General features: G+C 43.2%; 3 protein-coding genes across 3 annotated transcripts; 2 read left to right on the forward strand and 1 right to left on the reverse strand.

Annotated features, from left to right (window-relative positions):
- Positions 1-688: 688 nt before the first annotated feature.
- grna (granulin a) lies at positions 689-16,159 on the forward strand. Its single transcript, XM_058652681.1, has 16 exons — positions 689-801; positions 1,246-1,386; positions 2,448-2,585; positions 2,692-2,820; positions 3,272-3,353; positions 4,140-4,249; positions 4,432-4,585; positions 4,665-4,775; positions 5,316-5,413; positions 6,251-6,487; positions 7,237-7,473; positions 8,066-8,302; positions 12,569-12,883; positions 13,248-13,496; positions 14,339-14,596; positions 15,626-16,159. The coding sequence occupies exons 2-16, from the start codon at positions 1,246-1,248 to the stop codon at positions 15,767-15,769; spliced, it is 2,640 nt and encodes an 879-aa protein (XP_058508664.1). The 5' UTR covers positions 689-801; the 3' UTR covers positions 15,770-16,159.
- Positions 8,326-10,478, reverse strand: LOC131474942 (S-adenosylmethionine decarboxylase proenzyme-like). The gene has a single exon (XM_058652676.1). The coding sequence runs from the start codon at positions 10,015-10,017 to the stop codon at positions 9,025-9,027; it is 993 nt and encodes a 330-aa protein (XP_058508659.1). The 5' UTR covers positions 10,018-10,478; the 3' UTR covers positions 8,326-9,024.
- A 2,318-nt stretch (positions 16,160-18,477) lies between the features above and the next one.
- On the forward strand, positions 18,478-27,728 carry rundc1 (RUN domain containing 1). Its single transcript, XM_058652669.1, has 5 exons — positions 18,478-19,038; positions 21,070-21,228; positions 21,782-21,980; positions 22,080-22,175; positions 23,614-27,728. Exons 1-5 carry the CDS (start codon positions 18,643-18,645, stop codon positions 24,474-24,476), a joined length of 1,713 nt encoding a protein of 570 aa, XP_058508652.1. The 5' UTR covers positions 18,478-18,642; the 3' UTR covers positions 24,477-27,728.
- The last annotated feature ends 37 nt before the right edge of the window (positions 27,729-27,765 follow it).

Raw genomic sequence — 27,765 nt, forward strand, 5'->3', positions numbered from 1 at the left:
ATATCATGTACACAGTAGACTATATATATAAAGGCTTTTACACATAGAACTAGTTACTGATTGTGCTGATACTGCACATGTATGTCAATTAAAAACCTTAAACGTTTTTCAGTTTATTGCTCTGTTTTTCTATATTTTATGTTGGGGGAGGTTTAGCTACTCATGATGGTTATATATCATTTTATTTTCGTTTGTGGTGTCAGGATAAACTAAGATTGTATTTATTTATTTATTAACTTATTTAGAAAAGAAAAGAAATCCCCTGGATTTTAACTCTCCACACTTTTCCAATTCCAATATGTTTTTAAAGGTCCAGTGTGCAAAAAATGTATGCACAATTATTTTTTAATTATTGGATGGATTGTTCATAATAGATAATCAGCTGCACTGTGAAAGTTTTACATACTGTACCTTTAAGTATTTAGCTGCACAACACTCTTATTGGGTCATGTTAAAACTCATGTAATCTCTTTAATTATGGGTTATTTTTTAACTCGATAAATGGCTGCAGAGAGAAGTGATGATTGTGAATAATACACTGTACACAGCCATGGTTTCATTGAACAGTAACGCGCTCTCTCTCTCTCTCTCTCTCTCTCTCTCTTTCTCTCTCTCTCTCTCTCTCTCCCTCTCTCTCTCTCTCTCTCTCTCTCTCTCCCTCTCTCTCTCTCTCTCTCTCTCTCTCACATGTGGGCGTACTCTGGACTATACACGTCAGTCTCCTGTGTCCTTTGTTAGTGAGACACTTGTGACACACACCTGTCTGCTCACAACAGCTCTTCGCTCGTTTTAAAAAATAAGGTAAGAGCAAAAATAAACTTCTTCCTCTGTCTTTTTTTTGTCCTTGACACATTGTTACAATAATCTCTAAAGACTGTACTCTAAAAACAAAAACTATTACTACAAATTTAAGCTACTTTACATTTTTAGTACGGCGCTTAAAATGAGTTTTGAACCATTTTGTAAAAACATCCACAGCTTATGACCTTCAGGGAAAACAAGTTTGGACAAAATGAAACTGAAAGTGTTTTTCTTTTTTCTATTTTACACATGACTTGTTCTGCAACTTCCAAAAATCAGGAACTAAACTCTTAAGGAAGTATTAAAGTCCAGGAAATAAATGAATAAACTGAATAGTTCCTGTAGGACTCGTGCAGTTTCATTGAATAATTAAAAAAAGAGTTTTAAATCACAGGTTCATGGAAATGAACTGTTTTGTGTGTTACTTCCTGTGTGTGTGTGCAGATGCAGAAGTGGGTTGTGATCTGTTTGACCCTTGTGGCCCTGGCTGCTGCCGACGAGTGTCCAGATGGACGACAATGTGAAAAAGGTCAAACCTGCTGCAACGACCCCGCAAACGGATACGAGTGCTGCCCCTTTGAACAGGTAGACTTGGTTGTGTCTCGACCCATAGTTAAAGCTAAAACAAAGCTAAAAAATCACTACACTAAAACTTCTTTGCAGATTAAGGCTCTAACATAAAACATTTGTCCTTTAACTTTTATGAAGTGAAACACTGTAAACACTGTATGTAAACACTGTGGATTTTCACTAGAAAACAGCAGTTTTAACTCATCAAAACATAGCAAAAAGAAACCAACCATTCAGCTAGCTAAACCAACAACGCTTAAGAGATAGCCATAATTATCCTTAATTGCAAGGAAAGTATTGTAAATTATTGAATGGTAATTGAATAGAAATGTGTATTTTCCTGGAAAACAGCAATAGCTCAGTTAGCTAAACCAACAATACTTACCCCAGCTAATGCTACTAAGAGATAGCCACAATTTGACTTTGGCTAAACTAACTTATTATTCTCTATTTAACGTTTTTCTGCAGTATCAGTTTAAGCTAACATCTGATTATGTTACATCTATATATATATAGTAGTTTAAACTCTCATTTATATCAAAACTGCTAAAAAACAATCATTCGGCTAGCTTAACCAACAGAGCTCGGCCCAGCTAAAGCTAGCAAGTAATAGCCACAATTTGGAGTAAAAAGCATTTTAAATAGTTGATGGAAAGAACACGTTTGTAATGTCAAGGTTTTGTCAAAGGTTAGTTTTTTTATGGTCAAAATTACATCCAACAAGGCATAAATTGTTCTTATTATCTAATTCATTTGCTAGAATTTACGACCTTTCAGGCTTAAATCTTTAAAACCATTATTACTCTGCAATGAAAGAACATCATATCGAGATAATGCTGTTTAACTTAATAAACTTTGTCTATCACACGGTAAAATATGCATGTTGCGTGAGATAACCGCCTTCTTGTACTAGAATAAAATAAATAATGGGGGGTGATACAGTGGTTCCATTCATTTCTCTGTGGTGTTTGACTAGTTTATGAGCCAGATAAAAAGCCAAGGCTTTATTAGTCTGTGTGATAGCCGCTTTCAAACTTTTGGTAGTCAAAGTCTTCGTACTACTCTTGTATCTTTAGGCTGAATGCTGTGCAGATCACACTCATTGCTGTCCTGCGGGCACAGTCTGCAATTCAGGCAAATCCAGCTGTGTGAACTCCACAGTGTCCATCCCATGGGTGGAAAGAGCCAATGTTGAGCTGCCGAAACGCTCCAAAGTAAGAATAATAGACATAACATCTGCTGCAATGCTACCTACATATGAGCACAGGTGAAGTGTAGTAAATGTTGTACCTCTTTTTCCTCCCCACTCTGTCCCTGCAGTCCTTCAGAATGATCAAGCCATACATGGGGGAGGACGAAGACAACATCTGTCCTGATCAGTCACGATGCCCTCCCGAGTTTTCATGTCTGACGGCCTTGAGAGGGTTTGGCTGTTGCCCTATAGCTCAGGTAATCAACATATAAGTAGATACCCAACAAATCTCTGAGATTGTCAGTGTTTGAAGTGGGCCAGTACTGTCCCTAGGGTTCCCAAGGGTCCTTGAAATCCTTGAAAGTTTGTGAATTCAAATTCAGCCACTAAGGTCCAACTCTCTGGAACTCTCCGCCTCATGACGTGTGCTACCACCGCATCTTCTTTTAACAGCAAACTTCAAACACATTTGTTTTCTCGAGCTGTTCTGAGTACAGTTTTATCAGCTTTTTAATTGTTATCCAGTTGTTTCACTTGACAGAAGAAAAACCGACGTCTTGGAAGTGTGAGAAATTTGCAGCTTGGTTTTGCAGACACAGCATTTTGTGCAGTGCAGTTAACACTGACGCACTGATTCTCAACAAAAGAAATCCAGCATTTCATCTGACCTGCCACCTGAGTTATTCTTGATTTCCTGACCTCCAACAGGGAGTCCCCTGCTCGGATGGAAAACACTGCTGTCCAGTGGGTCGCCACTGCAGCGCAGACAGCCGCTCCTGCACCAGACAAGGTGAGACTCCTGTTCTAACGTCCACAGTGTGTAACTGAACAGAGTGGACAAGTGTGTGTTGTATGATGAATGGCCAGTGGACACCTATAGTGGGAATGAATGAATGAATGAATTTTATTTCAGTTTTTATTTCAGTTGGTTCTTCAACGCTCATTTTGTCCAAACTGGCACAATTTATCGAATAACCCAGAATATCAGCAACAATGCCACAAAACCAAAATTAAAATGTTTTGCAAAACAAAACAATAACAGTACACAATAATCCTTAATGTACATGATCTTAACCCATAATTCTGAATAGAGACCTAAACAAGTGTAACTCACAATTTTTGAATTTTAAATCCCTGAGCTCCTTCCATAGTATTTTTTGTTCTCATTGTATAATTTTCAAATAGAAACATCCCTTTTAAATAAAAAAAAAAATCCTTCTCTCAATTTAAATTTATTGCAAATACAGAGTGGAAGGCTTCTTTTCACAACAAACATATTTTAGATACACAATCATTTGTGTTATTTTAATACCTCCTAATTTACATTTTTTATGATAAGGACTGATGTTAGTTATAAAATCATCTTTTTGATGGAGGTGTTTAAGTGCTGCTGTTTATACTGATGGGACATTTTTGGCACTTAAGGTGTAAGTGATCTGCAGTCTAGACTTGTTAATTGGTAGTAATGCATGACAGTGGATAACAATGACGTGGAGCACCACAAGGCTCCAGTCTCGGCCCTTTTCTGTTGAGCATTTTGGTGAAACCAGAACATGTTCCTGCTGTGGTGTTTCAGCAGAGCCTGTGACGACTGTTTTGTGCAGCGATGGCGTGTCAGAGTGTCCACTTCAAACCACCTGCTGCGAAAGTCCAGAGGGCAAGTGGGGATGCTGCCCTATGCCGAAGGTAGATTATGTTACATTTATGTTACATTTATGGTTGAACACGTATCGCTAATGCTCCTCCATAACACAAGTAAGATAAAAATACGAATGAATATAAAGTCAAATGATAGATTTGCATGTCACGCCGGGACGCTCCAGTTATTGTGACTTTATGGTGTCTTATCCTGCGTATGTGTGTCTCAGGCTGTGTGCTGTGAGGACAAGCTGCACTGCTGCCCTGAAGGGACATCATGTGATGTCCAAAACAGCAAATGTATTTCTTTAAACACCAAAAATGAGACGCCGATGTGGGCCAAACTCCCAGCCCGCATAAGAGCAGAGTGGGAAATCAAGAAAGGTCACATTTCTGGTTTTCCACTTAGTTCCTCATTCTGTGGAATTTAATGTCTTTAACCTAAGTGTGGTTCCACTTTCAGAAGCTGGTCAAGTGAGAGCTGCAGAAAAATCCCCCGAAGTCATGGCAGTGAAGAAAGTTCCCCCTTCACAGCAGGAAGGATCTGTGTCATCTGTCACTAAGGAGAATAAAGGTACATAAAACCATCATGCACACACTTAACACAGTCTGAGATACAAATTCAGTTCTCTTTTTCTGTCAGGTGTTTTGCTTTCCATTGGGGTTTAATCCTGACACGATTAAACAAAAGTCGAAAATTAAAGTAACAGTTCCGGTACACATACTGTCATCAGATCTGTGCACACCCCAGCTGTCGTGAAACAGGAAAAACTGATTTTAGCCATAACCAGGACCGGCAAAACCTTTTTAGATACACAATATCAGGACATTTTTATACATTTTTATGTTTTTATGATTAGGACTGATGTTAGATATACAATCAACTCATTTGAGGTGGGGAAAAAAGCCAGTTTTTTTAAAGTTGCGGTTTATACTGATGGGACATTTTTGGCACTTAAGGTACTAAGAGTGAGTAAGTGATCAGCAGTCTAGACTTGTTAACTGGTAGTTACCCATGACAGTGGATAAAGCACCCCAAGGCACCATTTCGGCTCCACTAGCCACTTAAAAACATTCTTTCACCCATCATGATTATTGTCATCTTTTAATCAAGGTAACGACGTCCCCTGCAACGACACAGTCGCATGTGAAGACGGCACCACATGCTGTAAGACCAAAGATGGCGGCTGGGCATGCTGTCCTTTGCCAGAGGTACGACACTTCTGTCTTGTGGACCTGTGTGACGCGGTTGTGTTTGGTTTCATCTCCAGTCGATGAGCAGATGGTTGTGTCTTTAAGGAACAACTGCAGCTCCAGTTTGGACCAGAACCAGAAAGATCATAGATAATTTCTCCAGTTTTTAAGTCTTTACACTGGTTCCCAGTCAGCTTCAGAACAGAATTTAAAGTTCTGGTACTGGTCCACATGCTCACCAATGGTTGTGAATACATGAATTGTATTATTATTGTAATGTCTGAGAAAACACTGGACCCAAGAGCACGATTCAGAGTGTCCTAAAAAGGTTTTTATTTAAAGTAAAAAACCTAAGCGGCAAACAAAGGTGTAAACTAACTGAGGGAGGGAGGTCCAGAAAAACCTCTGGCATAAGTTGCAGGCAAGAGTCTTAGGCAGAGCAAAACTGGCAGGACGAGAGCAGGACATGTGGCACGACAATCTGACAGAGGGTGAATGAGAATGGGTTGTATTTGTAAGGGAGGCTGATGAGGATAATGAGGGCCAGGTGTGGAAGTGGGCGGGGAGACTCAGGTGAGTGGAATGAGGTGATTGCAGGGCTGACGTGAGTGACAAGATCTGCAATGACAAGAGAGTTAGTGAGGGCAGATCAACACAGGGGAAAATAAACAAGACAGTCCCTAAGCAGGTGACCCCGTGACAATTATAGAATATAAACCTACTAATGAGATTGACTCAGGTCAGATGTTTTGAATTTTGCACTGTACTTGTGGAAGACAGACTCCAGTTTTGATCTGTATTTTGAAAAAATGTTACCAGTGTATGACTGATTTTTATTTTTTGTATGTATTTCAGGCTGTTTGCTGTGACGACTTCATACACTGCTGCCCGAAAGGTTCGACATGCGACCTACCTGCACAGAGCTGTGACGAAGGCACGCGCTCTGTGCCGTGGTTGGAGAAGAAACCTGCTCAAGCCAGACAGAGTGTAAAGGTGGAGGACGTTCCGTGTGACTCCGCCACCAGTTGTCCAGACAACACCACATGCTGTAAAACCAAAGAAGGGGGCTGGGCGTGCTGTCCTATACCAGAGGTAGTTGCTCTAGTGAATAACTTTTAAACATAAATAAAAGTCAGTTGTATTCAAACCATTGTCAGATGAGGTCATATGATGTTGACTAAGTCCATCAGCTCCACACTATTGGGGAGTTTTTTGCTTTCAAAGTTTTGGCGAACAGTGAAGAAGGTCCTGGAATCTGTGATGAGTTCATTTGAAGAAAATGTATTTGAATAAATGTTCTTGATCAAGGAGAACACAGGCAACATCTAGACAGGCATGTACACAGCCTGATGCTACCTCCAGTCCTTAAAATTACACATTTGTCTAATGACCTTTGACATATTTCTGTAGCATCGCGGAGGTAAAAACCAGGCTCTGATTGGCTTCTTACTGGCAATGAATAACATAATAATAATACACAAGAGCTTTCTCTTGGAGCCAAACTTGAAACAAGCTAAGTTTGTACAATCACATGTTCTCCTAACAACTGGACTGAACTAGCAATGGCTCTATATTGGCAGTTTGACGGAATTCACACTTCTTGTTCCCGTCTGTCCCTGCACTGCTGCTGTATACACACAAACGATCCCTCAGTCTGGTCTAATAGTTTTGCTTGATTATGTTTCACATGAACCAACAACAAGAAAAAACAACAAAGGTTATGAACTGCAGACATTTAGCTCCAAGAACTCTCAAAGAAGTAAATACATAAAGCGGTATTTTGAAAGGTGTTGCCGTTTTGTCAATGATTTATTTTTTCTATTTGATTGTATGTTTTTCAGGCTGTTTGCTGTGACGATTTCATACACTGCTGTCCAAAAGGTATGACATGTGACGTGCCTGCACAGAGCTGTGACGAAGGCACGTACTCTGTGCCGTGGTTGGAGAAGAAACCTGCTGTGACCAGACAGAGTGTACAGGTGGAGGACGTCCCATGTGACTCCGCCACCAGTTGTCCAGACACCACCACATGCTGTAAAACCAAAGATGGCGGCTGGGCGTGCTGTCCGCTACCAGAGGTACGACAGTTAAAAGTGTAGCGCTTTAACTACCACTTCATCCTCCACATGAGGGTCACGAGGGGCTGGAGCCAAACCCAGCTGACACAGAGGCCGGAACACACCCTGGACAGGTTGCCAGTCCATCGCAGGACAAACCTATACACCTGTGGTCAGTTTAGAGTGTCCAATTTACCTCTGCATGTTTTGGGGAGGACACCGGAGAAAACCAGTGGGTGCACACAGGGAGAAAGGTCCTCGGTCAAACTGGGAACCGAATGCCGTGACCTTCTTGCCGTGATCTTCTTGCCGTGATCTTCCCCTTTCATGCTTCACTGACATGCAGATTTGGGGAGCAGGCAAATTGGATGCTCTAAATTGACTGTAGGTGTGAGTGTGAGCATGGATGGTTGTTTGTTTCTATGTGTCTCTGTTATAGACTGGCGACCTGTCCAGGGTGTACCCTGCCTTTCACTCCTATGTCAGCTGGGATTGGCAACCTTGTTTTGGAGGATGAAGCGATCAAAGATGAGAGTGGTGGAAGACAGGAGACACTGGGAAAGAGAATGGGCACCAAATTCATCCTTTCCTTCCTTTTGATTTTGTTTTTCAGGCTGTTTGCTGTGACGACTTCATACACTGCTGCCCGAAAGGTTCGACATGCGACCTACCTGCACAGAGCTGTGACGATGGCACGCACTCTGTGCCGTGGTTGGAGAAAAAACCTGCTCTCACCAGACAGAGCGTAAAGGTGGAGGACGTCCCATGTGACTCCGCCACCAGTTGTCCAGACAACACAACATGCTGTAAAACCAAAGAAGGGGGCTGGGCTTGCTGTCCTATACCAGAGGTACTCACACAGAGCAACAAGTACACTGACGATTTCTTATTACCCTTTAATCCCAGTTAGCTAAGAGAGTCTACCATTCCATGTGTAGCTTACCTGGGACTCATCCTCACTGGTATTTGCTTTATTTTTAATTATTTGGGGTTAAGATCAAGTTAAGGTCATTTTATTAATCCTTGTTGGGAAATGTGTCCCTTGCATTTTACCCATCCTCTGCTACAAACCTTCCTTCTATAGAACTAGGAGCAATGGGCAGCCACTGAGCAGGGCCAACTCCAGATGTGTCAGTGCCTTGGTCCGGGGGACTGGCAGGAAGGATTATTACCCTAACACATTTTTTATGGTATGGGGAAACAGGAACCCGGACCTGGAGAGAACATGTAAACCCAACACAGAGGACCTGGGACAGTCCCTCATCCAAACCCTGGTCTGTCCTAGTGGTGTTAGTACTAACCACACTGCATAAAGTTAAGCCTTGCTCAGTGTTTCCCCTTGAATTTCTTTTAGCACCGGTGCTGTTGTGCCAGTATCCATGATGAGGCCAGTCCACATTCATATAAGTCATAACTTTAATTTAAATTGCCCTTGAAAAGGAAGGATCATCGTAATGCAATATACTTTGACCTCCTGTGCAATGACATCATCATGAACTTGATACTATGGCCTCATAACTTTCTATTCTACGATTTCATAATACACTATTGGATGATACATCGCTGCTAGTTCTACTGGCAGTTGCTGGCGTAACTTGTGAAGACCAAATTGTAGTCGTTGAACTGCACCAACTGGCGGTTGAGACACTTGTAGCCCATGAGTTTCTTGTCTGAAGAAAAGACACTGCGACATTTGGACTTTTGATTAACAAAGAGGGTCGTCACAAACTTCCCTGGCTTGAACAAATCCACCACCTTCCTCACCAAATTATCAAAAGATCTTGCAGAGAGGTTGGTTTCGAAGCTAACATAAGAGAACTCTGCCTCAGGAGTGATGTGGATAGTCCAGTAAGTCCCATCACTCTTCATTCCATTCATTGAGTATCCACAAGGGTTGAACATCGCGGCATCGATCACAGAACCTGGTATCAGGTCACAAATTCCACTCATGCGAGTGACATCTCTTGCCGAAACTTGATCTTTCATGTAGAACTGGTCCATAATGGTTGGATCAAGGTCACTCATCAGAACTTCGAGTGTCTGATCTGCATACTTGTTTTTCCAGTGCTCTGGTAGGTCCAGGGTAAAAAGGTACCAGCAGTCAGAGTTCAAAGGCCCCATACAGTAGGCTGTACCATTTGGGAAAATCTGGATGAGAAAGTCCACTTCCTCCTGGAAGTTTTGATGAGGGAACTCCTGCTGAGATGGCTTCACAAAGTTCTTGCGGGAGTAGAAAATGTTCTCCACAGCACTGAAGGCACAGTACTGCCTTGCCAAATCCAGCAGAGGGTTTAGTGCTTGTAGCAAGAGGGTGGTTCCGCACGTCTTCAGGATAAAACGTGTCTTGGAGACAAACATGCTGCTCTCACTGAGTATATAAGCTTCCAGTTTGTCAGTCTTTGTCACACTGATGATCAAGCAATGCACATTCTTCAAAAGTTTGTCCCACTCAAACCTGGGGATGGTGCGGAGGTCCCCGGTTCCTTCGGTCTCATCATGTTGAGAGAACCACACCTCCAACAGCTTCTCAGTCCCCTCAAAGAAATGTGCATTGTACTCTTCCATGCTGAGGCAACAGACACCCAACGAAATGTTGGATATGTTTGTATTCTTAAATCCAGTCCTAAAATTTGCTGCGTATTCGCTTTGTTATGTCTTCCCTTTGACAGAGAATACAATTTGTGGGCGCTAGCTAACATCGGCAGCCATATTGTGTAAAGTACTAAAATGCAGATGCCGTAGTGGTTTTATGTGCAAGTCACAGTAGCTTCCGTCTTATGGTCAGCGAGTACCTTTGGCCAGGAGACACTTAGCTTTCCTAATGCTACGCATTTTCCTTTTAAGTCATAAATCTTTCATACCTCATGGCGCTAGCTATGAGGTCATAACCTGCGATAAACATTGTACAATGACAGGGAATTTTCTATAGGAGAAAAGATCAAAGACAGATTTATTAAAGCTGCAGGACGGGTGTATCTGAAAAAGCCCAGAACACTTCACCATGGAGGCGTCCAGGAGGAATCCTAACCAGATCTGCCCCCATCGTGCTCCTCTTGATGGAGGAGCAAGACACCCTGCGGAGGAAACCCATTGTGGACGCTTGTATCCACAATCTTGTTCTTTCAGTCACTACCAGAGCCGGCCCAAGGCATAAGCGAACTAAGTGGCTGCTTAGGACCCCGTGACCACCAGGAGCAATTCCCTTTAAAAAAAAAAAACAGCGAAACGTAGTGAATTTAAGTTGAAATTTTAGTTGGAGTAAAAACAGAGCAGCCCAGTGTGTGTGTGTGTGTGTGTGTGTGAGAGAGAGAGAGAAAGTGGCCTGCTGCTCGGTCCTGTCATGTTGTACATTGCTGTTTTATTTGGTCGCATTCGTGTGTGTGTTTGTTACTACAGCGAGGATGTCGATATGGCTCTGCTTACTCACATGAAAAGAAAAAAGTCAACTTTTATGTTGCGTGTGTGATGCTGTGGAAGTGTTTGTGGTAGTGGGGATGGGAGGACACGGCAGGCTGTGGGGAAAGATAAATCCAGCCTCTTCTTCTTCTACTACTTTTCCGTCAAAAAATCGCTCTTTCATTGTCTCCGTTACCGCCTAAGTTTCCCTTTTGAATTTGCACCATGCCCCACCCCACCAATTTCCATTCATTCGTTGACAGTTTTCTAAAAACATCACATCCTAGATCTGAATGAATGTAGTGTGTGGCCTCCACGTGCCTGTATGACCTCCCTACAATGCCTGGGCATGCTCCTGATGAGGTGGCAGATGGTCTCCTCCCAGACCTGGACTAAAGCATCCGCCAACTGCTGGACAGTCTGTGGTGTAACGTGGCGTTGGTGGATGGAGCGAGACATGATGTCCCAGATGTGCTCAATTGGATTCAGGTCTGGGGAACGGGCGGGCCAGTCCATAGCATCAATGCCTTCGTCTTGCAGGAACTGCTGACACACTCCAGCCACATGAGGTCTAGCATTGTCTTGCATTAGGAGGAACCCAGGGACAACCGCACCAGCATATGGTCTCACAAGGGGTCTGAGGATCTCATCTCGGTACCTAATGGCAGTCAGGCTACCTCTGGCCAGCACATGGAGGGCTGTGCGGCCTCCCAAAGAAATGCCACCCCACACCTGCCACCCCATTACTGACCCACTGCCAAACCGGTCAGGCTGGAGGATGTTGCAGGCAGAAGAACGTTCTCCACGGTGTCTCCAGACTCGTCACGTCACGTCTGTCACATGTGCTCAGTGTGAACCTGCTTTCATCTGTGAAGAGCACAGGGCGCCAGTGGCGAATTTGCCAATCTTGGTGTTCTCTGGCAAATGCCAAACGTCCTGCACGGTTTTGGGCTGTAAGCACAACCCCCACCTGTGGACGTCGGGCCCTCATACCACCCTCATGGAGTCTGTTTCTGACCGTTTGAGCAGACACATGCACATTTGTGGCCTGCTGGAGGTCATTTTGCAGGGCTCTGGCAGTGCTCCTCCTGTTCCTCCTTGCACAAAAGCGGTCCTGCTGCTGGGTTGTTGCCCCCCTACGGCCTCCTCCACGTCTCCTGATGTACTGGCCTGTCTCCTGGTACTGCCTCCATGCTCTGGACACTACGCTGACAGACACAGCAAACCTTCTTGCCACAGCTCACATTGATGTGCCATCCTGGATGAGCTGCACTACCTGAGCCCTTGTGTGGGTTGTAGACTCCGTCTCATGCTACCACTAGAGTGAGAGCACCGCCAGCATTCAAAAGTGACCAAAACATCAGCCAGACAGCATAGGAACTGAAGGTGGTCTGTGGTCACCACCTGCAGAACCACTCCTTTATTGGGGGTGTCTTGCTAATTGCCTATAATTTCCACCTGTTGTCTATTCCATTTGCACAACAGCATGTGAAATTGATTGTCAATCAGTGTTGCTTCCTAAGTGGACAGTTTGATTTCACAGAAGTGTGATTGACTTGGAGTTACATTGTGTTGTTTAAGTGTTCCCTTTATTTTTTTGAGCAGTGTATAAGACCTTTAGTCGTATCATTCCAATCCAAATGCCAAAGCTGCTTCTGCAAACTTTGTCACAGTACTGTACATCCAACATTTACTGACTGTTACTGTTTTGGTACATAAGGCGGTGTGCTGCGACGACCACGAACACTGCTGCCCCGCTGGCACCACCTGTGACCTGGCCACCCTCAGCTGTAAGGAGTCCTCTGGCAGTGGCTCCACCACACCCATGAAAAAGAAGTTGCCCGCATTCGTGACACCGGCCCCGACCACAGCGGTCACTACGAGCACGGGTCAGGGAACAAACACGATGCAAACAGAAGAGAAGGAGGAGGAAGAAGTCAGGAACCAGTGTGACACCCACACCAGCTGCCCTAAATTCACCACCTGCTGCTTCATGGCTTCGTCTCAGTCATGGGGCTGTTGCCCTCTGCCGGAGGTGAGACACACATATTTTATTCATGAATAAAGTGATTGTTGGATAATTATCAAAAGTGTCGTCCACGTCTCTATATTTAAATATGACGACACTGTGCGGCTCCAAATTTGGCAGAAAATTCTTCTTTTTGGTGAATTTTCTTGTCACAGAGGTAACGCTTGCTCTGAGGAACAGGTGCTTATCTCTAAGTGCAGTGTCATATTCTCGGGTCACACTTTAGCCTGAACATTAATATTTCATTGTTTTTCATGTCTGGGTGTAATTTTGTGCCATGGCAGATGAAAAAAGGGAAGTAAAAAAACAAAAAAAAGGAAGTGTGAATGATGTGAAAGTAGCACTTCTTTATCTCACTTCTTCTCTGCAGGCGGTGTGCTGCACCGACGGGAGTTTCTGCTGCCCCGCCCAGTACACGTGCAATGAGGGTAAGAGGTCCTGCGTTAAAGGAGAAGTGGTGATCCCGTGGTACACGAAGCTTCCAGCCACCACCACCTCCATCGTCAGCGTCGAGGCCGATCGCAACTCGGTGCAGTGTGACGTTCTAAACAAGTGTCCTGAGCGCAGCACCTGCTGCCGCCTGTTCACAGGCGCGTGGGGCTGCTGTCCACTGCAGAATGTGAGCATTCTCTGTGTGTGTGTGTGTGCGTGTGTGTGTGTGTGTTCCACAGTCTTGTATAAAGTGCGTTAAAGGGATACTTGAGTAAAAGTACAAGTATGTTACCAGAAAATTACTTTGGTAGAAGTGGAAGTCACTTTCTACAATAGAGAGAAGGAGGCAAGGAGACAAGAACAGAACCTAGATGAGGATCAAAAGGAAGAGACTTGGCAGTGTAGGAGTTCTCTAACTCCAGAGGGTGGCAGTAGTGCAATATCTGCTGTTAAACCCCCTTAGATGAAGAAAACACTGACCTTGTCAGGACCAGTAGTCCTCATGGAGACCAAAAACCTGGTCCTAATGAGGAGGAACTGGTTAAGTTTAGGACTGAGATTTGAATTGTGGTTATGGTTAAGGTTAGGGTTGGTTATTAACTAGTTATTGTTAAGGTTAGTCATAAGGCTTTGCTGCGTTCCATTTTTCATTGGATGTCGGAACTGGGAGTGAAGACACATTTGATTTGACCGTGTTCCAGTTGAGAGGTCAGGAAAACACCTGGATCCTGTTCCTGTTAAAGGAATTCCCCCTAAAGTCGGAAATCCCGACTCCACAAACCCCATAGATTAAGAATGGTTTCAGATCACTCCTGAAACACAGCTGAAAAAACTTGAATCCTGATTTAAAATCTCAGTTTTTAAATGAAAATGTCGTAGCTTGTGATTAGATTTCTTAGAATTGATGTGAATACCAGATTCATTGAGGACGGGGGAACATTCTTTGACACAACAATATCACATTTGTGTGTCAGCGTCCATGAGTTTGCCTGTGTAAAGATGGTTTGCCCTCCTGCTGCGTGTCTGCAGGCTGTGTGCTGCACTGATAAGGAGCACTGCTGCCCTCAGGGCTTCCACTGTAACATCGTCTCCAAGTCGTGTCAGAGGCTCGCCATGCTGCAGCTGGAGACGGTGCCACTGACGCCGGTGTATCTGCTGGAGCAACCGCACAGAGCCGGCCCTTCACGAGACAGAGACATCCAGTGTGACGGCCAGACCAGCTGCACGGACATGGAGACGTGCTGCAGGACGTCGGCTACGTCGTGGGCCTGCTGTCCTGCTCCCAATGTATGATTTTCAGGCATAACTCACCTGCTGCTCCAGTTTAACTATCAAATACTTAGCATTTTACTGTCACTGTAGTACATTTTGGCTTTGTGATGATCTTTTCCCACTGAAACTGAGGTTTGTATAAACCACTCACTCTCCCACACCAAAGTCCATAGAGAAAATCATTGATTTTAACATCGCAGCACACAGGAGTTGTCGATCCACTGCTGCCTCCATCACTAACTTCAAATGTTTCATTGTTTAAATCCTTTGTTCAGATTTACCTCAGTACCACAAAGTGACCACACGAGGCAGCAGTAGACCAGCAGCTCCTGTGTCCCCACAAGCTAAAATCACAATTTTTTTTCGATGGGGTTTGGTGTGCGAGACTAAGTGGTTTAAAAACTTCAGTTTCCTGTTGGAAAGAAATGGTCCAACTGCAAGATAGAGCTGCAAATATTATCGTAATGTTTTGTAATGTTGTTTTTTTAGCCTTTATTTGTTGAACTTTTCTCTAAGAGGCGAAAAATCTGCTCTATCTTGTGTCTATGTTTTACACGACAGTTGGTTATCAACAAAAGGAGCTTTACTCCACAATATATCAAGAATGTATCTGACACTTTATCTATGTAGACTGCTTTTCCCTTTTTATAAAAAAATGAGAAACCACTCATTCTCTGTCAAGAAAATCTGCATTTTTAGCTTGTGGGGAAACAGCAGCTGCTGGTCTACTGCTGGCTGAGTTTGAGGTGGAGGCAGCAGTGGATCAACAACTCCTGTGTGCTGGGATGTAAAATTGATGATTTTCTTTATGGACTTTGGTGTGGGAGAGTGAGTGGTTCACAGCAAAATTTTCAGTTTTCCGATAATTCAGATTTCCAGATGATGTAATTACATCCTCGCCTTTAGCACCAAATTTGACATAGAACATGTCGGTATATGTCAAATTTGGTGGTAAAGACATCTTCACTTGTAGTAGATGAACATTTTTTCTTCTCCCACCATCAGCTGACGGTGTCTCATACTTTTTTCCCCCCCTCCTCACAGGCGGTTTGTTGCAGCGACATGAAGCACTGCTGTCCCAGTGGCTACACCTGCACGACCACTGGCTCCTGCACCCAGAACATGGGCCTCCTGTGGCGCGACTGGAACATGTTCCTCGCCAACAAAAAGAGAGCTCTGATTGTCTGAAAACCTCGCCTCCTCCCCTCCCCCGCTCTGATTCAGCATATGTTGCACTAATGGTAGATCATTTAAAAGTGTTGTTGTTGTTTTTAATATTTTTGTAGGTAAACAATGAAGGGAAAATTAATTTCACTTGAGGTGAGGATCTTTCTGTCTGATATCAAGTTCACAAGACCAGAACTCATTTTGAAAATGATCCACATTAAAGGTCCAGTGTGTGAGAATTAGTGACACCTAGTGGTGAGATTGCAGAGTGCAATAATGTCATTTTCTTTATATTGGCGTAGTTCTCGTTCTCTTTAACCCTTCTATGACCATCATGATATATATTTATTTAGATTTTATGACTGTAGAATTGTGAAAAGGTAACCTTCACTATCTAACCCACATATCGTAACAAATCTTGTCCGCGGAAGTCCTGAGGTTCTACCGTAATGACAAGTATATGGCCACAAAAAGCTCTATTTCCCTGCTTTCCAGTATCCATCCATCCATCTTCTACTGTGCCAATCTCAGCTGACACAGGGCTAAAAGGCGGGGTCACACCGTGGACAGATTGCTCACAGTCCATAGTTTTTTAATTTTCTGGATATTGCAAACGGTCTAGGAGTTACGGCAATGAGAAGTATGCATGCCAAGGAAGGGTTCAAAGTTTAGTTTTTGTCCGATCAGGTTGCCGTAGAAACATGGCAGCACGACATCACCTTGCCTAAAGTACATATAAAGCCACCATGTGTTCACACTGAATGGAATTGAAAACATTACTGTATACCCGACTCACACAAACGTGGTGGGCGTGTCTACTGAAATCAAGCTTCTGACTTATTGACTTTGAACAGAGCGGTGTCAAGCGTTGTGGGTCTGATTAACTCTACAAGTGGCAGCCCGAGCACCAACCACAGTTGTCTGTTTAGTGCAAACACCACACAATCCAAATGGAGCTCTCATACAAGGTAGTTCTTGCAGTGACTGGAGTTTGATGTGACTCAGACAAGTTCATATAAATGTGTCGACCAAGAATCATGAGAATGAAAAGGTTCTTTTTCAAAATTGGCCAATGGAAATGAATGAGAAACCTTCTTAAATGTTGCACACTGGACCTTTAATCACATGTTGGCTACTTGAAAACACTCGTTCACTGACTGTTTACTAACTATATGTTCTAACTATATGTTGTGCTGATTCTGCCACCGCTTCCAATAATCCATCACAGTTCCGAGCATGATTTTGAAATGTGATTCCTTCCTGTTTTCATTTGAAAATGAATGAAAAATAATGTAAAACTTGCACACGCTTTGTTTGTTTGTACATGCTGCCTAAAACTCACACTGACACTCATAAGGCTTTGTTTTCCATTAAACCAATAAACAGATCTTTGAAACCTGTCAGATTGTTGTGTGGAATATTATGGTGAGGTTTTATGAAATTAAGTGAATAATCAATCTGTATTTCTGTAAAAAAAACCAAAAAAAAAAACCCATCAACTTCATTCTATACATCAAAAGAAATTAATAAACACAAGCAGCCCTTTGGTAGGTGGCGCCCATTTGCCCATGTTTTCTGGCCGGGTCTTTTATCTCACGTGAGATGTTTCGAGCAGATCTGTCAACGTACGGCAAAGATAAAGGGCACTTCCTGTTTTGTGGCGAATGGTAGAAATTTCCCCCGAAGTCCGATGGTTGCCGTGGCCACACCCTTTTGAATCTGCAACACTTTTTGGAACCTTTTCATCTTTGATGTGTCTCGTACAAATTGACGCAATTCTTTTGTTGGCACGACTAACGTGCTCATGCGAGTTTGTTCCTATACAAAATGTGCAAATCACCAAGATCAATGCTAAACTCAACACAGCCCACTTCCTGCTGAGTTGAGATCATGGCCCCAATGGACTTTTTTTTCCGTCTTCGGCTTTCACAAACATTTAATCCTCAAAAATTTGATCTTTTGGGGAGAAAAAAACAAAACAAATGTAAAAAAAATTCCTAAAACATGAAATGCAATGCTAAAATGCTAAAAGACCATGTCTAATATACAACACATTCAATAATAGTCAAGGACCAGCTACTCCGCGGGGTACACCTGGACTGTTCGCCATTCACTCTCACATTCACACCTATTTATTTACACACTCAATTTAGAGTGACCAATTTACCTAATCCCCATATTGCATGTTTTTGGACTGGTGGTGCGAACCCCCCAAATTCAAATTCATTTTAGGGCCTCATAAAAGCTTGGGCCGCCCCTGGTTAAAATATTAGCATCCTACAGTCCTAAACACAAAGACATTCAATGTACTATCGTTTAAAACTGTGAAGCAACGAACAAATAATCTTATTTACATACGTTTTTTTTCTCCTTGAGTCTTCTACGTCACGCTTTTTTCTCTAATTGACGTCAGTTTGTTTGTTTTCGCTGGTCCTCCCCCAGTCTGTGAGCAGCGTAAAGCTTATGGGTGTGAAAAGAAACAAACATCCGGTAAATTCATTCAAAATAAAAATATAAAAATAGTGACTAATCATTTAAATGACAAACAGATGACAGATTACTTCGTATTTTAGATTACAGTATGTGTGTGAAGTCTATGGGTTAAATTACGTTAAAATATCGGTAAAATATATTATTGGCCGTCTTGATAACCCAGCCTTCCTCAATACTGTTTACTGAATGGTTTTACTTTGAAGAAAAGGGTATTCGACTTCCGGTGTTTTCCTAGCACCACTTTTTTGACGTATGAATCATTCTTCCCAAGATGGCGTCAATCCACCTGTTCCTCCGGTGGTGACAATTCTACCAGTTTCTTGACAAAACACGAAAACTAAACTCGCATTTTAACGACGGGCGGCGCAGTTTAACAGCTGGACTCAACTTCACCGTGGATAATGTCCACGGAGGAGCTGTCGGCGTCGGACAGTGAGGCTGTCTTAGCCGGCGCTGGGGAGCGATGGGCACCGGTGGGCGCCGTGGCCAGTCCCGAGGATGAGAGCGGGAGCGGCGGCGCTGTACATCCGAAGCAGAGAGGCTCGTCCTCGGCCAGCGACGAGGAAATGGCCTCCAAGCTGCGGAGGCTGGAAGAGGAGCAGGAGCAGCTGAACTCCTCTCTGCTCGCCCTCACCTCCCACTTCGCGCAGGTTCAGTTTCGACTCAAACAGATCGTCCACGCCCAGAGCGACGAGAAGGAGAGGATGCTGGCGGAGCTGGAGGAGTTCGCCTTCCGAGGCTGTCCTCATGTGGTGGGCTGCAGGGCTCAGGACGCCAAACAGCTGCTGGAGAACTCGGTGAGGTTTCCACGAGTCACGACCACCGTGACCACACAGAGGTTACAGGTGTCACCTGACACTGTACCTAGTGTCAGTGTTAAATATGTACAACAGCGGCCTTATAGTGTTTAAACCCTCTTATGACCCTCATGGGTCCGCGTACTTGACGGCCAATGGATTTTTGTTGTAAGAAAATAAAAACAAATAAAAGATGATCGGACCAAACCTCCAGGACAAGTTTGTTCAAGTACCATTGGTGCAAATGTGCCAAAATGGCCAAAAAATGGCTGTTTAGTGCAAGAGTTTCTTGGTATCTTCCCATCCCTAATCATTATGTTGCAGCTGTGGGTGAAACCAAAACATAAAAATAATGTTTCCTCAATCTGCGTATAGCACCTTTAACATTCACCTGTCATAACTGATGCTGATCATTTAATCATCTTCAAATCATAATACACCTAACTCCTGTCGTTGTCACATGACCAGGGTGGTGGGCGTTTCTCTTTGTAGCGTGTTTACGTTATGTATGGTTTATGGATGTATTAGCGGTTACAGTTTTTTAGTTTTGTCTTGATCTGTACACGTCTTATTCTCTTTGTTTCTCACAGATCTGAGATCTGAGAAAATATAACCATTCCCTCCGATATCAGCAGCTGATAATTACAGTTCCTGTCAAAATAATCGCAAATTAGACATGTATTCACAATCATTCAGCCTTCGTAGTAACTTTTGACATTCACCTGTCAGAACTGAAACTGATGTCAGTCTGATACCAAGCTATAACCAACCAGCTTTTATTTAACCAGGAAAATCCCATTGAGATGAAGAACTTCTTTTTCGAGATAGGCAGCAGCAAATACGAAAAACACTCAATGTACACAGTGAAAACACAAGCGGAAAAACAAATTAAAAAAAAATCCAGATTAAGTTTAAAAGCACATTATGAAAAAAAAAAATTAACTCAGTTAGCTTCGAATCCAAACTGAGAGTCTTTGGACAGTGTTGGAGTGATACTGGTACTGAGTATCGTTCTGTTTTATCCCTATTTATCCCTAATCTGAATAGATTATTGCATCACACTGGATGTGGTAGAGGCTGCTGCTGCTGCTGCAGCCGCCCCCGCTTTTATCTCTGATGGAAAATGTTGTTTTCTGCCACAGGTGTGTGAGCCACGTCGCTGCAGGCAGGCTCATTAAAAAGCGACTCAGTCAGATCTTTATCTGTTTAATATAAGGCTTCTGTGTAAACAGCAGTGTTGGAGCAGCCTGCTTTGTTCCCCATGCTGTGTTTGCTCTCTACCTTTTTTTCCCCACTTTAACCTTAACTGAATTAACATTTGGCCTCGTATAATCTCTCATCATATGTACGTGCTAAAGTCCTTTGTCTTTCTTTCTTTCTTTCTTTCTCTCTCCCCCCTGCCACATGCTTTTCATTCAGGTGGATCTGGTGAGTATTGTGTCTGTAAATGGTTTGTGTATTTTTCCATACATTATGTTATATAGGGAACTGTCAATAAAATACATGGCTGCCAGTTTAGCAACTACACCTAATAAAATCTATGCCGGCTTAAGTTTAAGCTCTGATATGTTCTTAAGGTTTTATGAGCGGGGGACGTATGAGCTGCTGGTCCACTGCCGCTGTGTTTGGAAAGTTTGTGTCAGTTTGGTAAATTCAAATAAAGGATGTCAAACACAAAAAAAAAACACAAAAATTTTGAACATTTGAACTTGCAACAGGCAGCAGTGGATTAACAACTCCTGTCTGCGCAGATGTTTAAATTGTTGATTTTCTCTGTAGACTTTGGTGCAGGAAGTGAGCGGTTTACAAACTTCAGTCTCCTGATAGAAAAGGCTGTCGTTGAGATGTCGTGGACTGAATCTGGTGTAGATTTTATCTGATAAACTTAGTTTTTATGATGTTAAAGTGGCACAGCACAGTCGGCTCCGACTACCTCACACAAACTTTCTCCTCTTAACAGAGGGTGAGAGAAGCACAAACATGTCATATCAATGTCACAGTGTGCGACTGTGTGTGTGTTTCTGCCGTCAGACCGAGCGGGAGAAGAGGGAGCGTCTGGAGGCTCAGAGGGAGAAACAGAAGGACCTCATTCTCCAGCTGAAGACGCAGCTGGACGACCTGGAGCGCTTCGCCTACCAGGAGGGCAGCTATGACTCGCTGCCGCAGTCGGTCGTCATGGAGAGGCAGAAGGTGATGGGTGTGGTCAGAGCAGCTCATTAGCAGCTGAATGGTTTATTATGAGGTGGGAAATCATGACGACAACAACAACAACAGCCGGCCTGAATGAGAGGCACAAACTGACGTGATCTACAGGTTTTCCAACACATAATGTAGTGTTTACCTACCTGGTTCAGAGCAGGGGAACGAGTTGTTTTAAATGCTTCAGGCTTTACTTTATTTGTCGTCGTAGTTCCTTCTCCTTTTGTTTTTTTCCATTTTAAAAATTGTTTCCTATAAAAAAGTCCAGGTGTGGAACATTTATTGACAGAAATAGAATATACTACCCATGAATATTGTAGATCCTTTTGAAATCCGTTTGACTTTTTTTTTCCTGTCTGATTTCGGCCCCTGCCATTCGTGGCTTGGGCCCTAAATATGTTAAAAAGACTAACTGAGGAAGACAGCAAGAGATGTAAATAATCAAAATGTCTCGTCCAGCAGAGTTTAAACAGGTAACGGCAGATGCAGCGACATTTCCTGCAAGAATGTAACGTTTGAAACAAACCCCAAGGTTTTTCTTCAGGTCATCATCGACGAGCTGATCAAAAAGCTGGACGTGAACCTGAACGAGGACATCGGGAACCTGACGCCGGAGGAGCTGAGGCAGAGAGTCGACGGTGCCATCGCTCAGATCGTGAACCCGGTGAGGGTCAAAGAGCAGCTGGTGGAGCAGCTGAAAACCCAGATCAGGGACCTGGAGATGTTCATCAACTTCATCCAGGGTACGCCGGCCTGTGAGCAGTTGAAGTATCTCTTGGTTTTCTTGTTTACTTGTTACTCCAATGTTTTGACGTTTCGCTCTTTGTGCCAAAAAAAAAAAGACGAGGTGGGGAATCCTCTCTTGTCGGACGTTGGACACGACCAGCAGCCGCAGGCAGCAGGATCCAGCGCCAGAACTCCAGGACTGAAGAAGAAAGGTTAGACAAAGAAGGGATATTACTGTCATTTACACAACGAGCACAAGCCCAGATTTTCAACTGAAGTGTGATTGTATTGGCGTATTTCCACCGGCACTACTCGACTCGCCTCGGCACGGCACGATTAGGTTGCATCTCCACTACAAAAAAGTACCTACTTAATGTGGGCGGAGTCATCACTGCACGGCTGTGTGAAACTGCGGTGACTTGTTTTATACGCCACACACACACACACACACACACACACACACACGAGTGACTAGTGACTTTACACCAGACTTCTGCAGTTGTTGGAGATTAACTCAAGTTTTTAGGATTGTTAAGTAGTTTTAACTTATCTACAATTCGGCACTGTATGGCTTGATTTCTGTCCACACGTCTCCGGAGTGCAGCCTCCTACTCCACAGACTGCAGCGGTCTGTGGCTCACGATCAGCGGCGCTGACCCTAAATACACCACTCCACTTTAAAAGACTGCTGTTAAATATAGAGGTTTCCCTGGTAGTTGTTGGAGATTAACACACGTTGTTAGCATTGTTAAGTAGTTTTAAGTGATCTACAGTTCGGCGCAGTTCAGTGCGATTTGTGAGTGGGACGTCTCTTGCTGTGACGGGACTCTGGCCAGCCATAGTTACCTACTACTAGCACGCTTGGAACCTTTTTTAGACCATGCAGTACCAGGTACTATGCTAGTGGAAACGCTACTTAAACCGTGCCGTGGCGAGGCGAGGCGAGGCGAGTAGAGCCGGTGGAAATGCGCCATAAGAGATGCTGACATGTAGCCAGTGCTGCCTCAGCTGTTACACCCCCTGCTGGTAGAAACCAGAATAGGACGACAGAATGCTCGCCCTCCCTTGAAACCGAAGATTCACCTAAGTAAAATCTACACCTGCTTTAGTTCACGCTATACTGTTCAGTCTATTTAACTTTTGCAAAGATTTTTTTTTAACTGGAAACTTTAAAAATGCTTTACCCCTGCACCAAATCCCATAGAGAAAACCAGTGATTTTATCATCACAGCCCACAGGATCCACTGCTGCCTCCTTTTGTAACTTCATGTGTGATATTCTGTGACTTCTGTGTGTGAAATCCCTTGTTCAGATTGACCTCGGTGACACAAACGTAACACACAAGGTGGCAGTAGACCAGCAGATGCTGTGTCTCTGTGGAATTGTTTATAAACTTCAGTTTCAAGTCAGAAAAGGCTTTTTAAAGGTGATTTAAAGCTGTGAACATATTCTTAAGAAATCGTATATTTCCGCAGGTGCATTTTTTATTAGTAGCTAATATTTGTTTTTCCTATTTGCCGTATTTAATCCCTTCAGTGTGTGCTTGTTTGTTGGGTTTTCCTACAATGATCCATGTATTTTATTAGCAGTTCAGACCCGGCACAGAGTCCTGCTGTCTATATAAATGTATTTTTGTTGTCTGGTCCACAGTGGACCCTGAACAGGCCCAGAGGATGCGGGAGACCGGCCTGCAGCTCATCCAGAAGGCCCTCGCTGTGCTGCAGATCTTCGCCGCGAGTCAGTTCGGCTGCGCGGCAGGACACGTCCCCCAGAGCATGTGGCCTCAGGAGCCCACAGTGAGAGACTACGGGCCCCTGCTGCAGCGCCTGGAGGCGGCCGTGGACAGAGTGCGGGTGCTGGGCTCGTGCAGGCATCAGCCCGTCGAACACATCGTCAACTACACCAGCAACGCGGCCCTTGGGCCCCGCGACGAGCTGACGACGGTCGTGAGGAAGGAGCTGGCGATCGCTCTGAAGGACTTGTTGTCTCACGGCCTCTTTGCGCCCTCTCAGACCATGAGCCTAGTGCTGGCCCCCATTTCCTGTCTGCTGCCGTACAGACCAGAGACACAGACCATGCACCCGTGGGAGCTCTTTGTCAAATACTACCACTCCAAAAACGGGAAGGCCTTTGTGGAGACGCCGGCCCGGCAGCTCTCACAGTCCTTCAGACTGCCTGTAGGGGGCGGCCCAGTGACTATCACCCCTAAGCAGTCGCTGCTGTGGGCCGTCCACACCGTGCTGAAGGAGCACGGACGCTACAAGCGGGGGCCAGACACAGAGTTCAAAGCGCTGGTGTGCATGGCTCTGAACGAGCAGCGGCTGGTGTCGTGGCTCAACTTGCTGTGTAAGTCGGGGGCGCTGATCCATCCGCACTACCAGGCCTGGAGCTACATGGCACAGACCGGCTTCGAGGGAGCCCTGCGCATCCTGGGCCGCATCAGCCACCTCAAGTTCAGCCTCCCCGTGGACCTGGCTGTCCGGCAGCTGAAGAACATCAAGGACGCTTTCTGAGGAGCGCTTTATCGGTGGAAGAACCACGCGACGCTTACTGTACCTGCATGTGTTTGTACTTCAAGTAGGTCACGTTTTAAAGGTCATTTAAGCAGCCGTCAAATCTATAGTCCAAGACAATAATTATTCCGACTAAAATATCATTATGATAACTGCAAAACATTTGCTTTAAAGTTTTGTTTTTAGATCGTGTTCGTACAAATACAGCGGAAACAGATGAACTAACGCAACTCATATTTCAAAATATGTTACTAACATTTGAATAGGAGAAAACATGAGACGAAAAACGCAACTTTCGGTATTTTAGGGCAGAATTATGTGTCGCTACTTGGGCTCACAGACACGAGATGATGAGAGAAATTTTGTATTGCGATAGTCTCGACCGAAATAACTGCAATTCATGATGTTACTGTGATGGTTTTAAAAATCTGCTTTAAACTTTATCTAAAGCCAACAGCAATTCAACGATATGAACATTTCTTTATCGTGATTTACGATATTACTGCGATGCTAATTAAAAAAATGCTTTCAATTTTTACAGTGGCTATAAACACGTTTTTTTTACTCGTATCCATTAGCTTACGCTATGTGCACAAGTTACCACAAATGATGAAACAGATGAAGTAATTCTACAATTTTTTTAAAGAAAAAACGGGAATTATGTTGCCAAACCAAATGTCAACTTCCAGCGTTAGGGGGCGGAGCTTTGACCACCTCGTGGCCACACCTGTTGCATTGTTGCTGCTGTTGCTAACGTGCGTGGGACAATGCGAAAAACTCGACGTCAGGATTATTATCGTAAACTGACAATTGTGCTATTATTGTTATGTGTAAAAAAAATAGCAGATTTTAATCCAAAAACACTGAAATCACTTTACCTTTCATTTGTTTTTTCTTTTCTGTTAATTCATCTAACGCTACTAAAAATAGGTTTCTGAGGTCTCAAACTTGCGGCTCACGGGCCACATGCAGCCCCATGGCCAGTTTCATGTCAACTCAATATCAACTTATAATGAAGTATATCTTAGTTTTTTTATTAACAGATTGATTTTGCGTAAATGTTTAATTATTAATATATTGTTCCTTTTCAAAACAACTGCTTTTATTTAGAAAAATCTTCACAAATATTGTTTTTGCAATGTCACGATGGAATATCTTGATGTAGTTTTAAACTCCCGTCTTTACTCAACCGTTCAGTTCAGTGGCCCTCAGGTCATTTGGGTTTGAGAACCCTGGTTTTCTCGTCACTTTAAAGTCGATTAGGGCTGCAACTAACGATTCTTTTCATAATCGATTAATCGAGTAATTGTTTGGTCCATAAAACGTCAGAAGCTGAAAAATCAGAAAACTTGTTTTAATTCCTTTAAAACGCTCAAATTAATCCATTGTCGATTAATAATCGAGTAATTGTTTCAGCTCTAAAGTCGATAAAACATTTAATCAATGCAGCTCTGTTTATAATAGCACATTATTTTGGACAATTCTACAGCCGTTAAGTCAAAATAAATCCAGACGGCCTGAATATCATGCTGGTCATGGTTAATGGACTAAACAACTACAAAAATGATGGACAGACAGAAAATAAGTGTTTGCTGCAGCCCTAATACACACTACGGTAATATACTGTAGAAACTTTCGACATAAATTACTGCAAGAATGATGTAAACAAACTTCAGGGGCTCCTTTGCTGAGCTCAATCAATCACATGTAGCAGAGCAAAACCACTCAGGTCAGAGAGAAATGAGAAATATCTTCGATTTTTTCAGTCAGGGTGTGATGTTTTTGTTGTTTAACATTTTAAGAATGTTAAAATGTGACATGTACTGTACGTAAACATTCTGCTGTGATGATTCCGACCCTGTATGAACTGCTGCTCTTTCCCCACTGACGTGTTTGACGTGATTGTACGCTGTCATTTCACTTTGTTTTCGTTTAAATGTCCCTCAAACTGTTGAGATGCACAAATCATATCCTGAAAAGGGATAGTTGAGGGTTTTTTTCTTGAAGAAACTGTTGCTGTCGTCGTGTAGTGGGTACTTAGATTTATGCTGCTGTTCACACGGGACGCGATTGATCGTGTCTATCGCATCCACACACAAAAATAATAGTTTCCCCCGAGTGGATTTTGGACACTGGCGAGTATGTGACATCTGGAGAATCTCAACACTGATTGGCTGTCGCTAGAGCTGCGGCTAACGATTATATACATAATCGATTAATCTGTCGAGAAACGTAGAAAAAATATTGATCAGTGTTTGTCAAACTTGGATATGATAATGTTCTCAAACGTCTTGGTTTGTCCACAAACGAAAATGATTCAGTTTTCAATGACGTCTTTGGTATATGGAGCAAAGAAACCAGAACATGTTCACATTTAATAATGAAAAAACCCTCAAATCGATTATCAAAATAGTTGACAAGATTAATTTAGTAATCGATTAATAATCGTTTCAGCCCGAGTCATGGCGTCAGTGCTGTTTTTCACAAAAGTTGAACAATTTCAACTCGAGCAACGTAATGTAAAGTTGTCGTGTAACAAATTTTGCATCGGTCTGGTGTGAACACAGCATAAGTCGTGCTATGTTTGTAGAAAAAGGCCATCTAAAGGTGTTTAGCACGGGTGACAGCATCTTTATTTGGTGGAAGTTTAGATGAGGCTTTTGTTAAGTGGCTAAAATCTGTGTCCCTATTGTTCCACATGCAGGGGGCGCTGTGCCAGTACCTCACACAACCAAAAGCAAAAAAAAAACCTGAACTATCACTTTAAATACTGAATGTAAAAAACCATAGATGCTTTTAAACTGAGGTTGTTTTACAGGTGGTGTAGAACTTAATGGTTCCTGGGTCCAGACCTCTCACAGATTATTAAAAAAAACCATTATTAATTCACCTGGACACACACATGTTTTTGTTTTATCTTGTGTTTATGTTGTGCTTTGTTCTGGGCTGTATTCACTACGTAAACCGTGTATTTTCGGACATTTATTTATTTAGGTTTTAGCTCAACACTGAAGTAAGAAAGAACATATGACGACATATCAGATGATTCAAGTAGCCGCTGTCACATCGCTGATGATTTAAATCGTGTTAATATATTATTTTTTATTTTTAAATCCCTTTAATGACAGTTAATATATTGGGTGACATGAAGAGTGGACTTGATTTTGTGTTTTTATCATGTTTTGTTTCATACCTACTGTACCTACTGCTGTAAACACAGGAAACGTGTAATAAATGAACCGCTGTGCTGTTTATCAGTCTGTCACATGACTTTTTACATCATCATACA

Source organism: Solea solea, chromosome 16 (assembly GCF_958295425.1).
Source record: "Solea solea chromosome 16, fSolSol10.1, whole genome shotgun sequence".
NCBI classification, from domain to species: Eukaryota; Metazoa; Chordata; class Actinopteri; order Pleuronectiformes; family Soleidae; genus Solea; species Solea solea.

Bases quoted from the DNA above. Each gene is read 5' to 3' on its own strand.
- grna (XM_058652681.1), top strand. From the start codon at position 1,246: ATGCAGAAGTGGGTTGTGATCTGTTTGACCCTTGTGGCCCTGGCTGCT. The intron at 12,884-13,247 runs GTGAGACACACA...TCTTCTCTGCAG, and splicing joins GCTGTTGCCCTCTGCCGGAG to GCGGTGTGCTGCACCGACGG. The intron at 13,497-14,338 runs GTGAGCATTCTC...GCGTGTCTGCAG, and splicing joins GCTGCTGTCCACTGCAGAAT to GCTGTGTGCTGCACTGATAA.
- LOC131474942 (XM_058652676.1), bottom strand. From the start codon at position 10,017: ATGGAAGAGTACAATGCACATTTCTTTGAGGGGACTGAGAAGCTGTTG.
- rundc1 (XM_058652669.1), top strand. From the start codon at position 18,643: ATGTCCACGGAGGAGCTGTCGGCGTCGGACAGTGAGGCTGTCTTAGCC. The intron at 21,229-21,781 runs GTGATGGGTGTG...GTTTTTCTTCAG, and splicing joins TCGTCATGGAGAGGCAGAAG to GTCATCATCGACGAGCTGAT. The intron at 21,981-22,079 runs GTACGCCGGCCT...AAAAAAAAAAAG, and splicing joins GTTCATCAACTTCATCCAGG to ACGAGGTGGGGAATCCTCTC.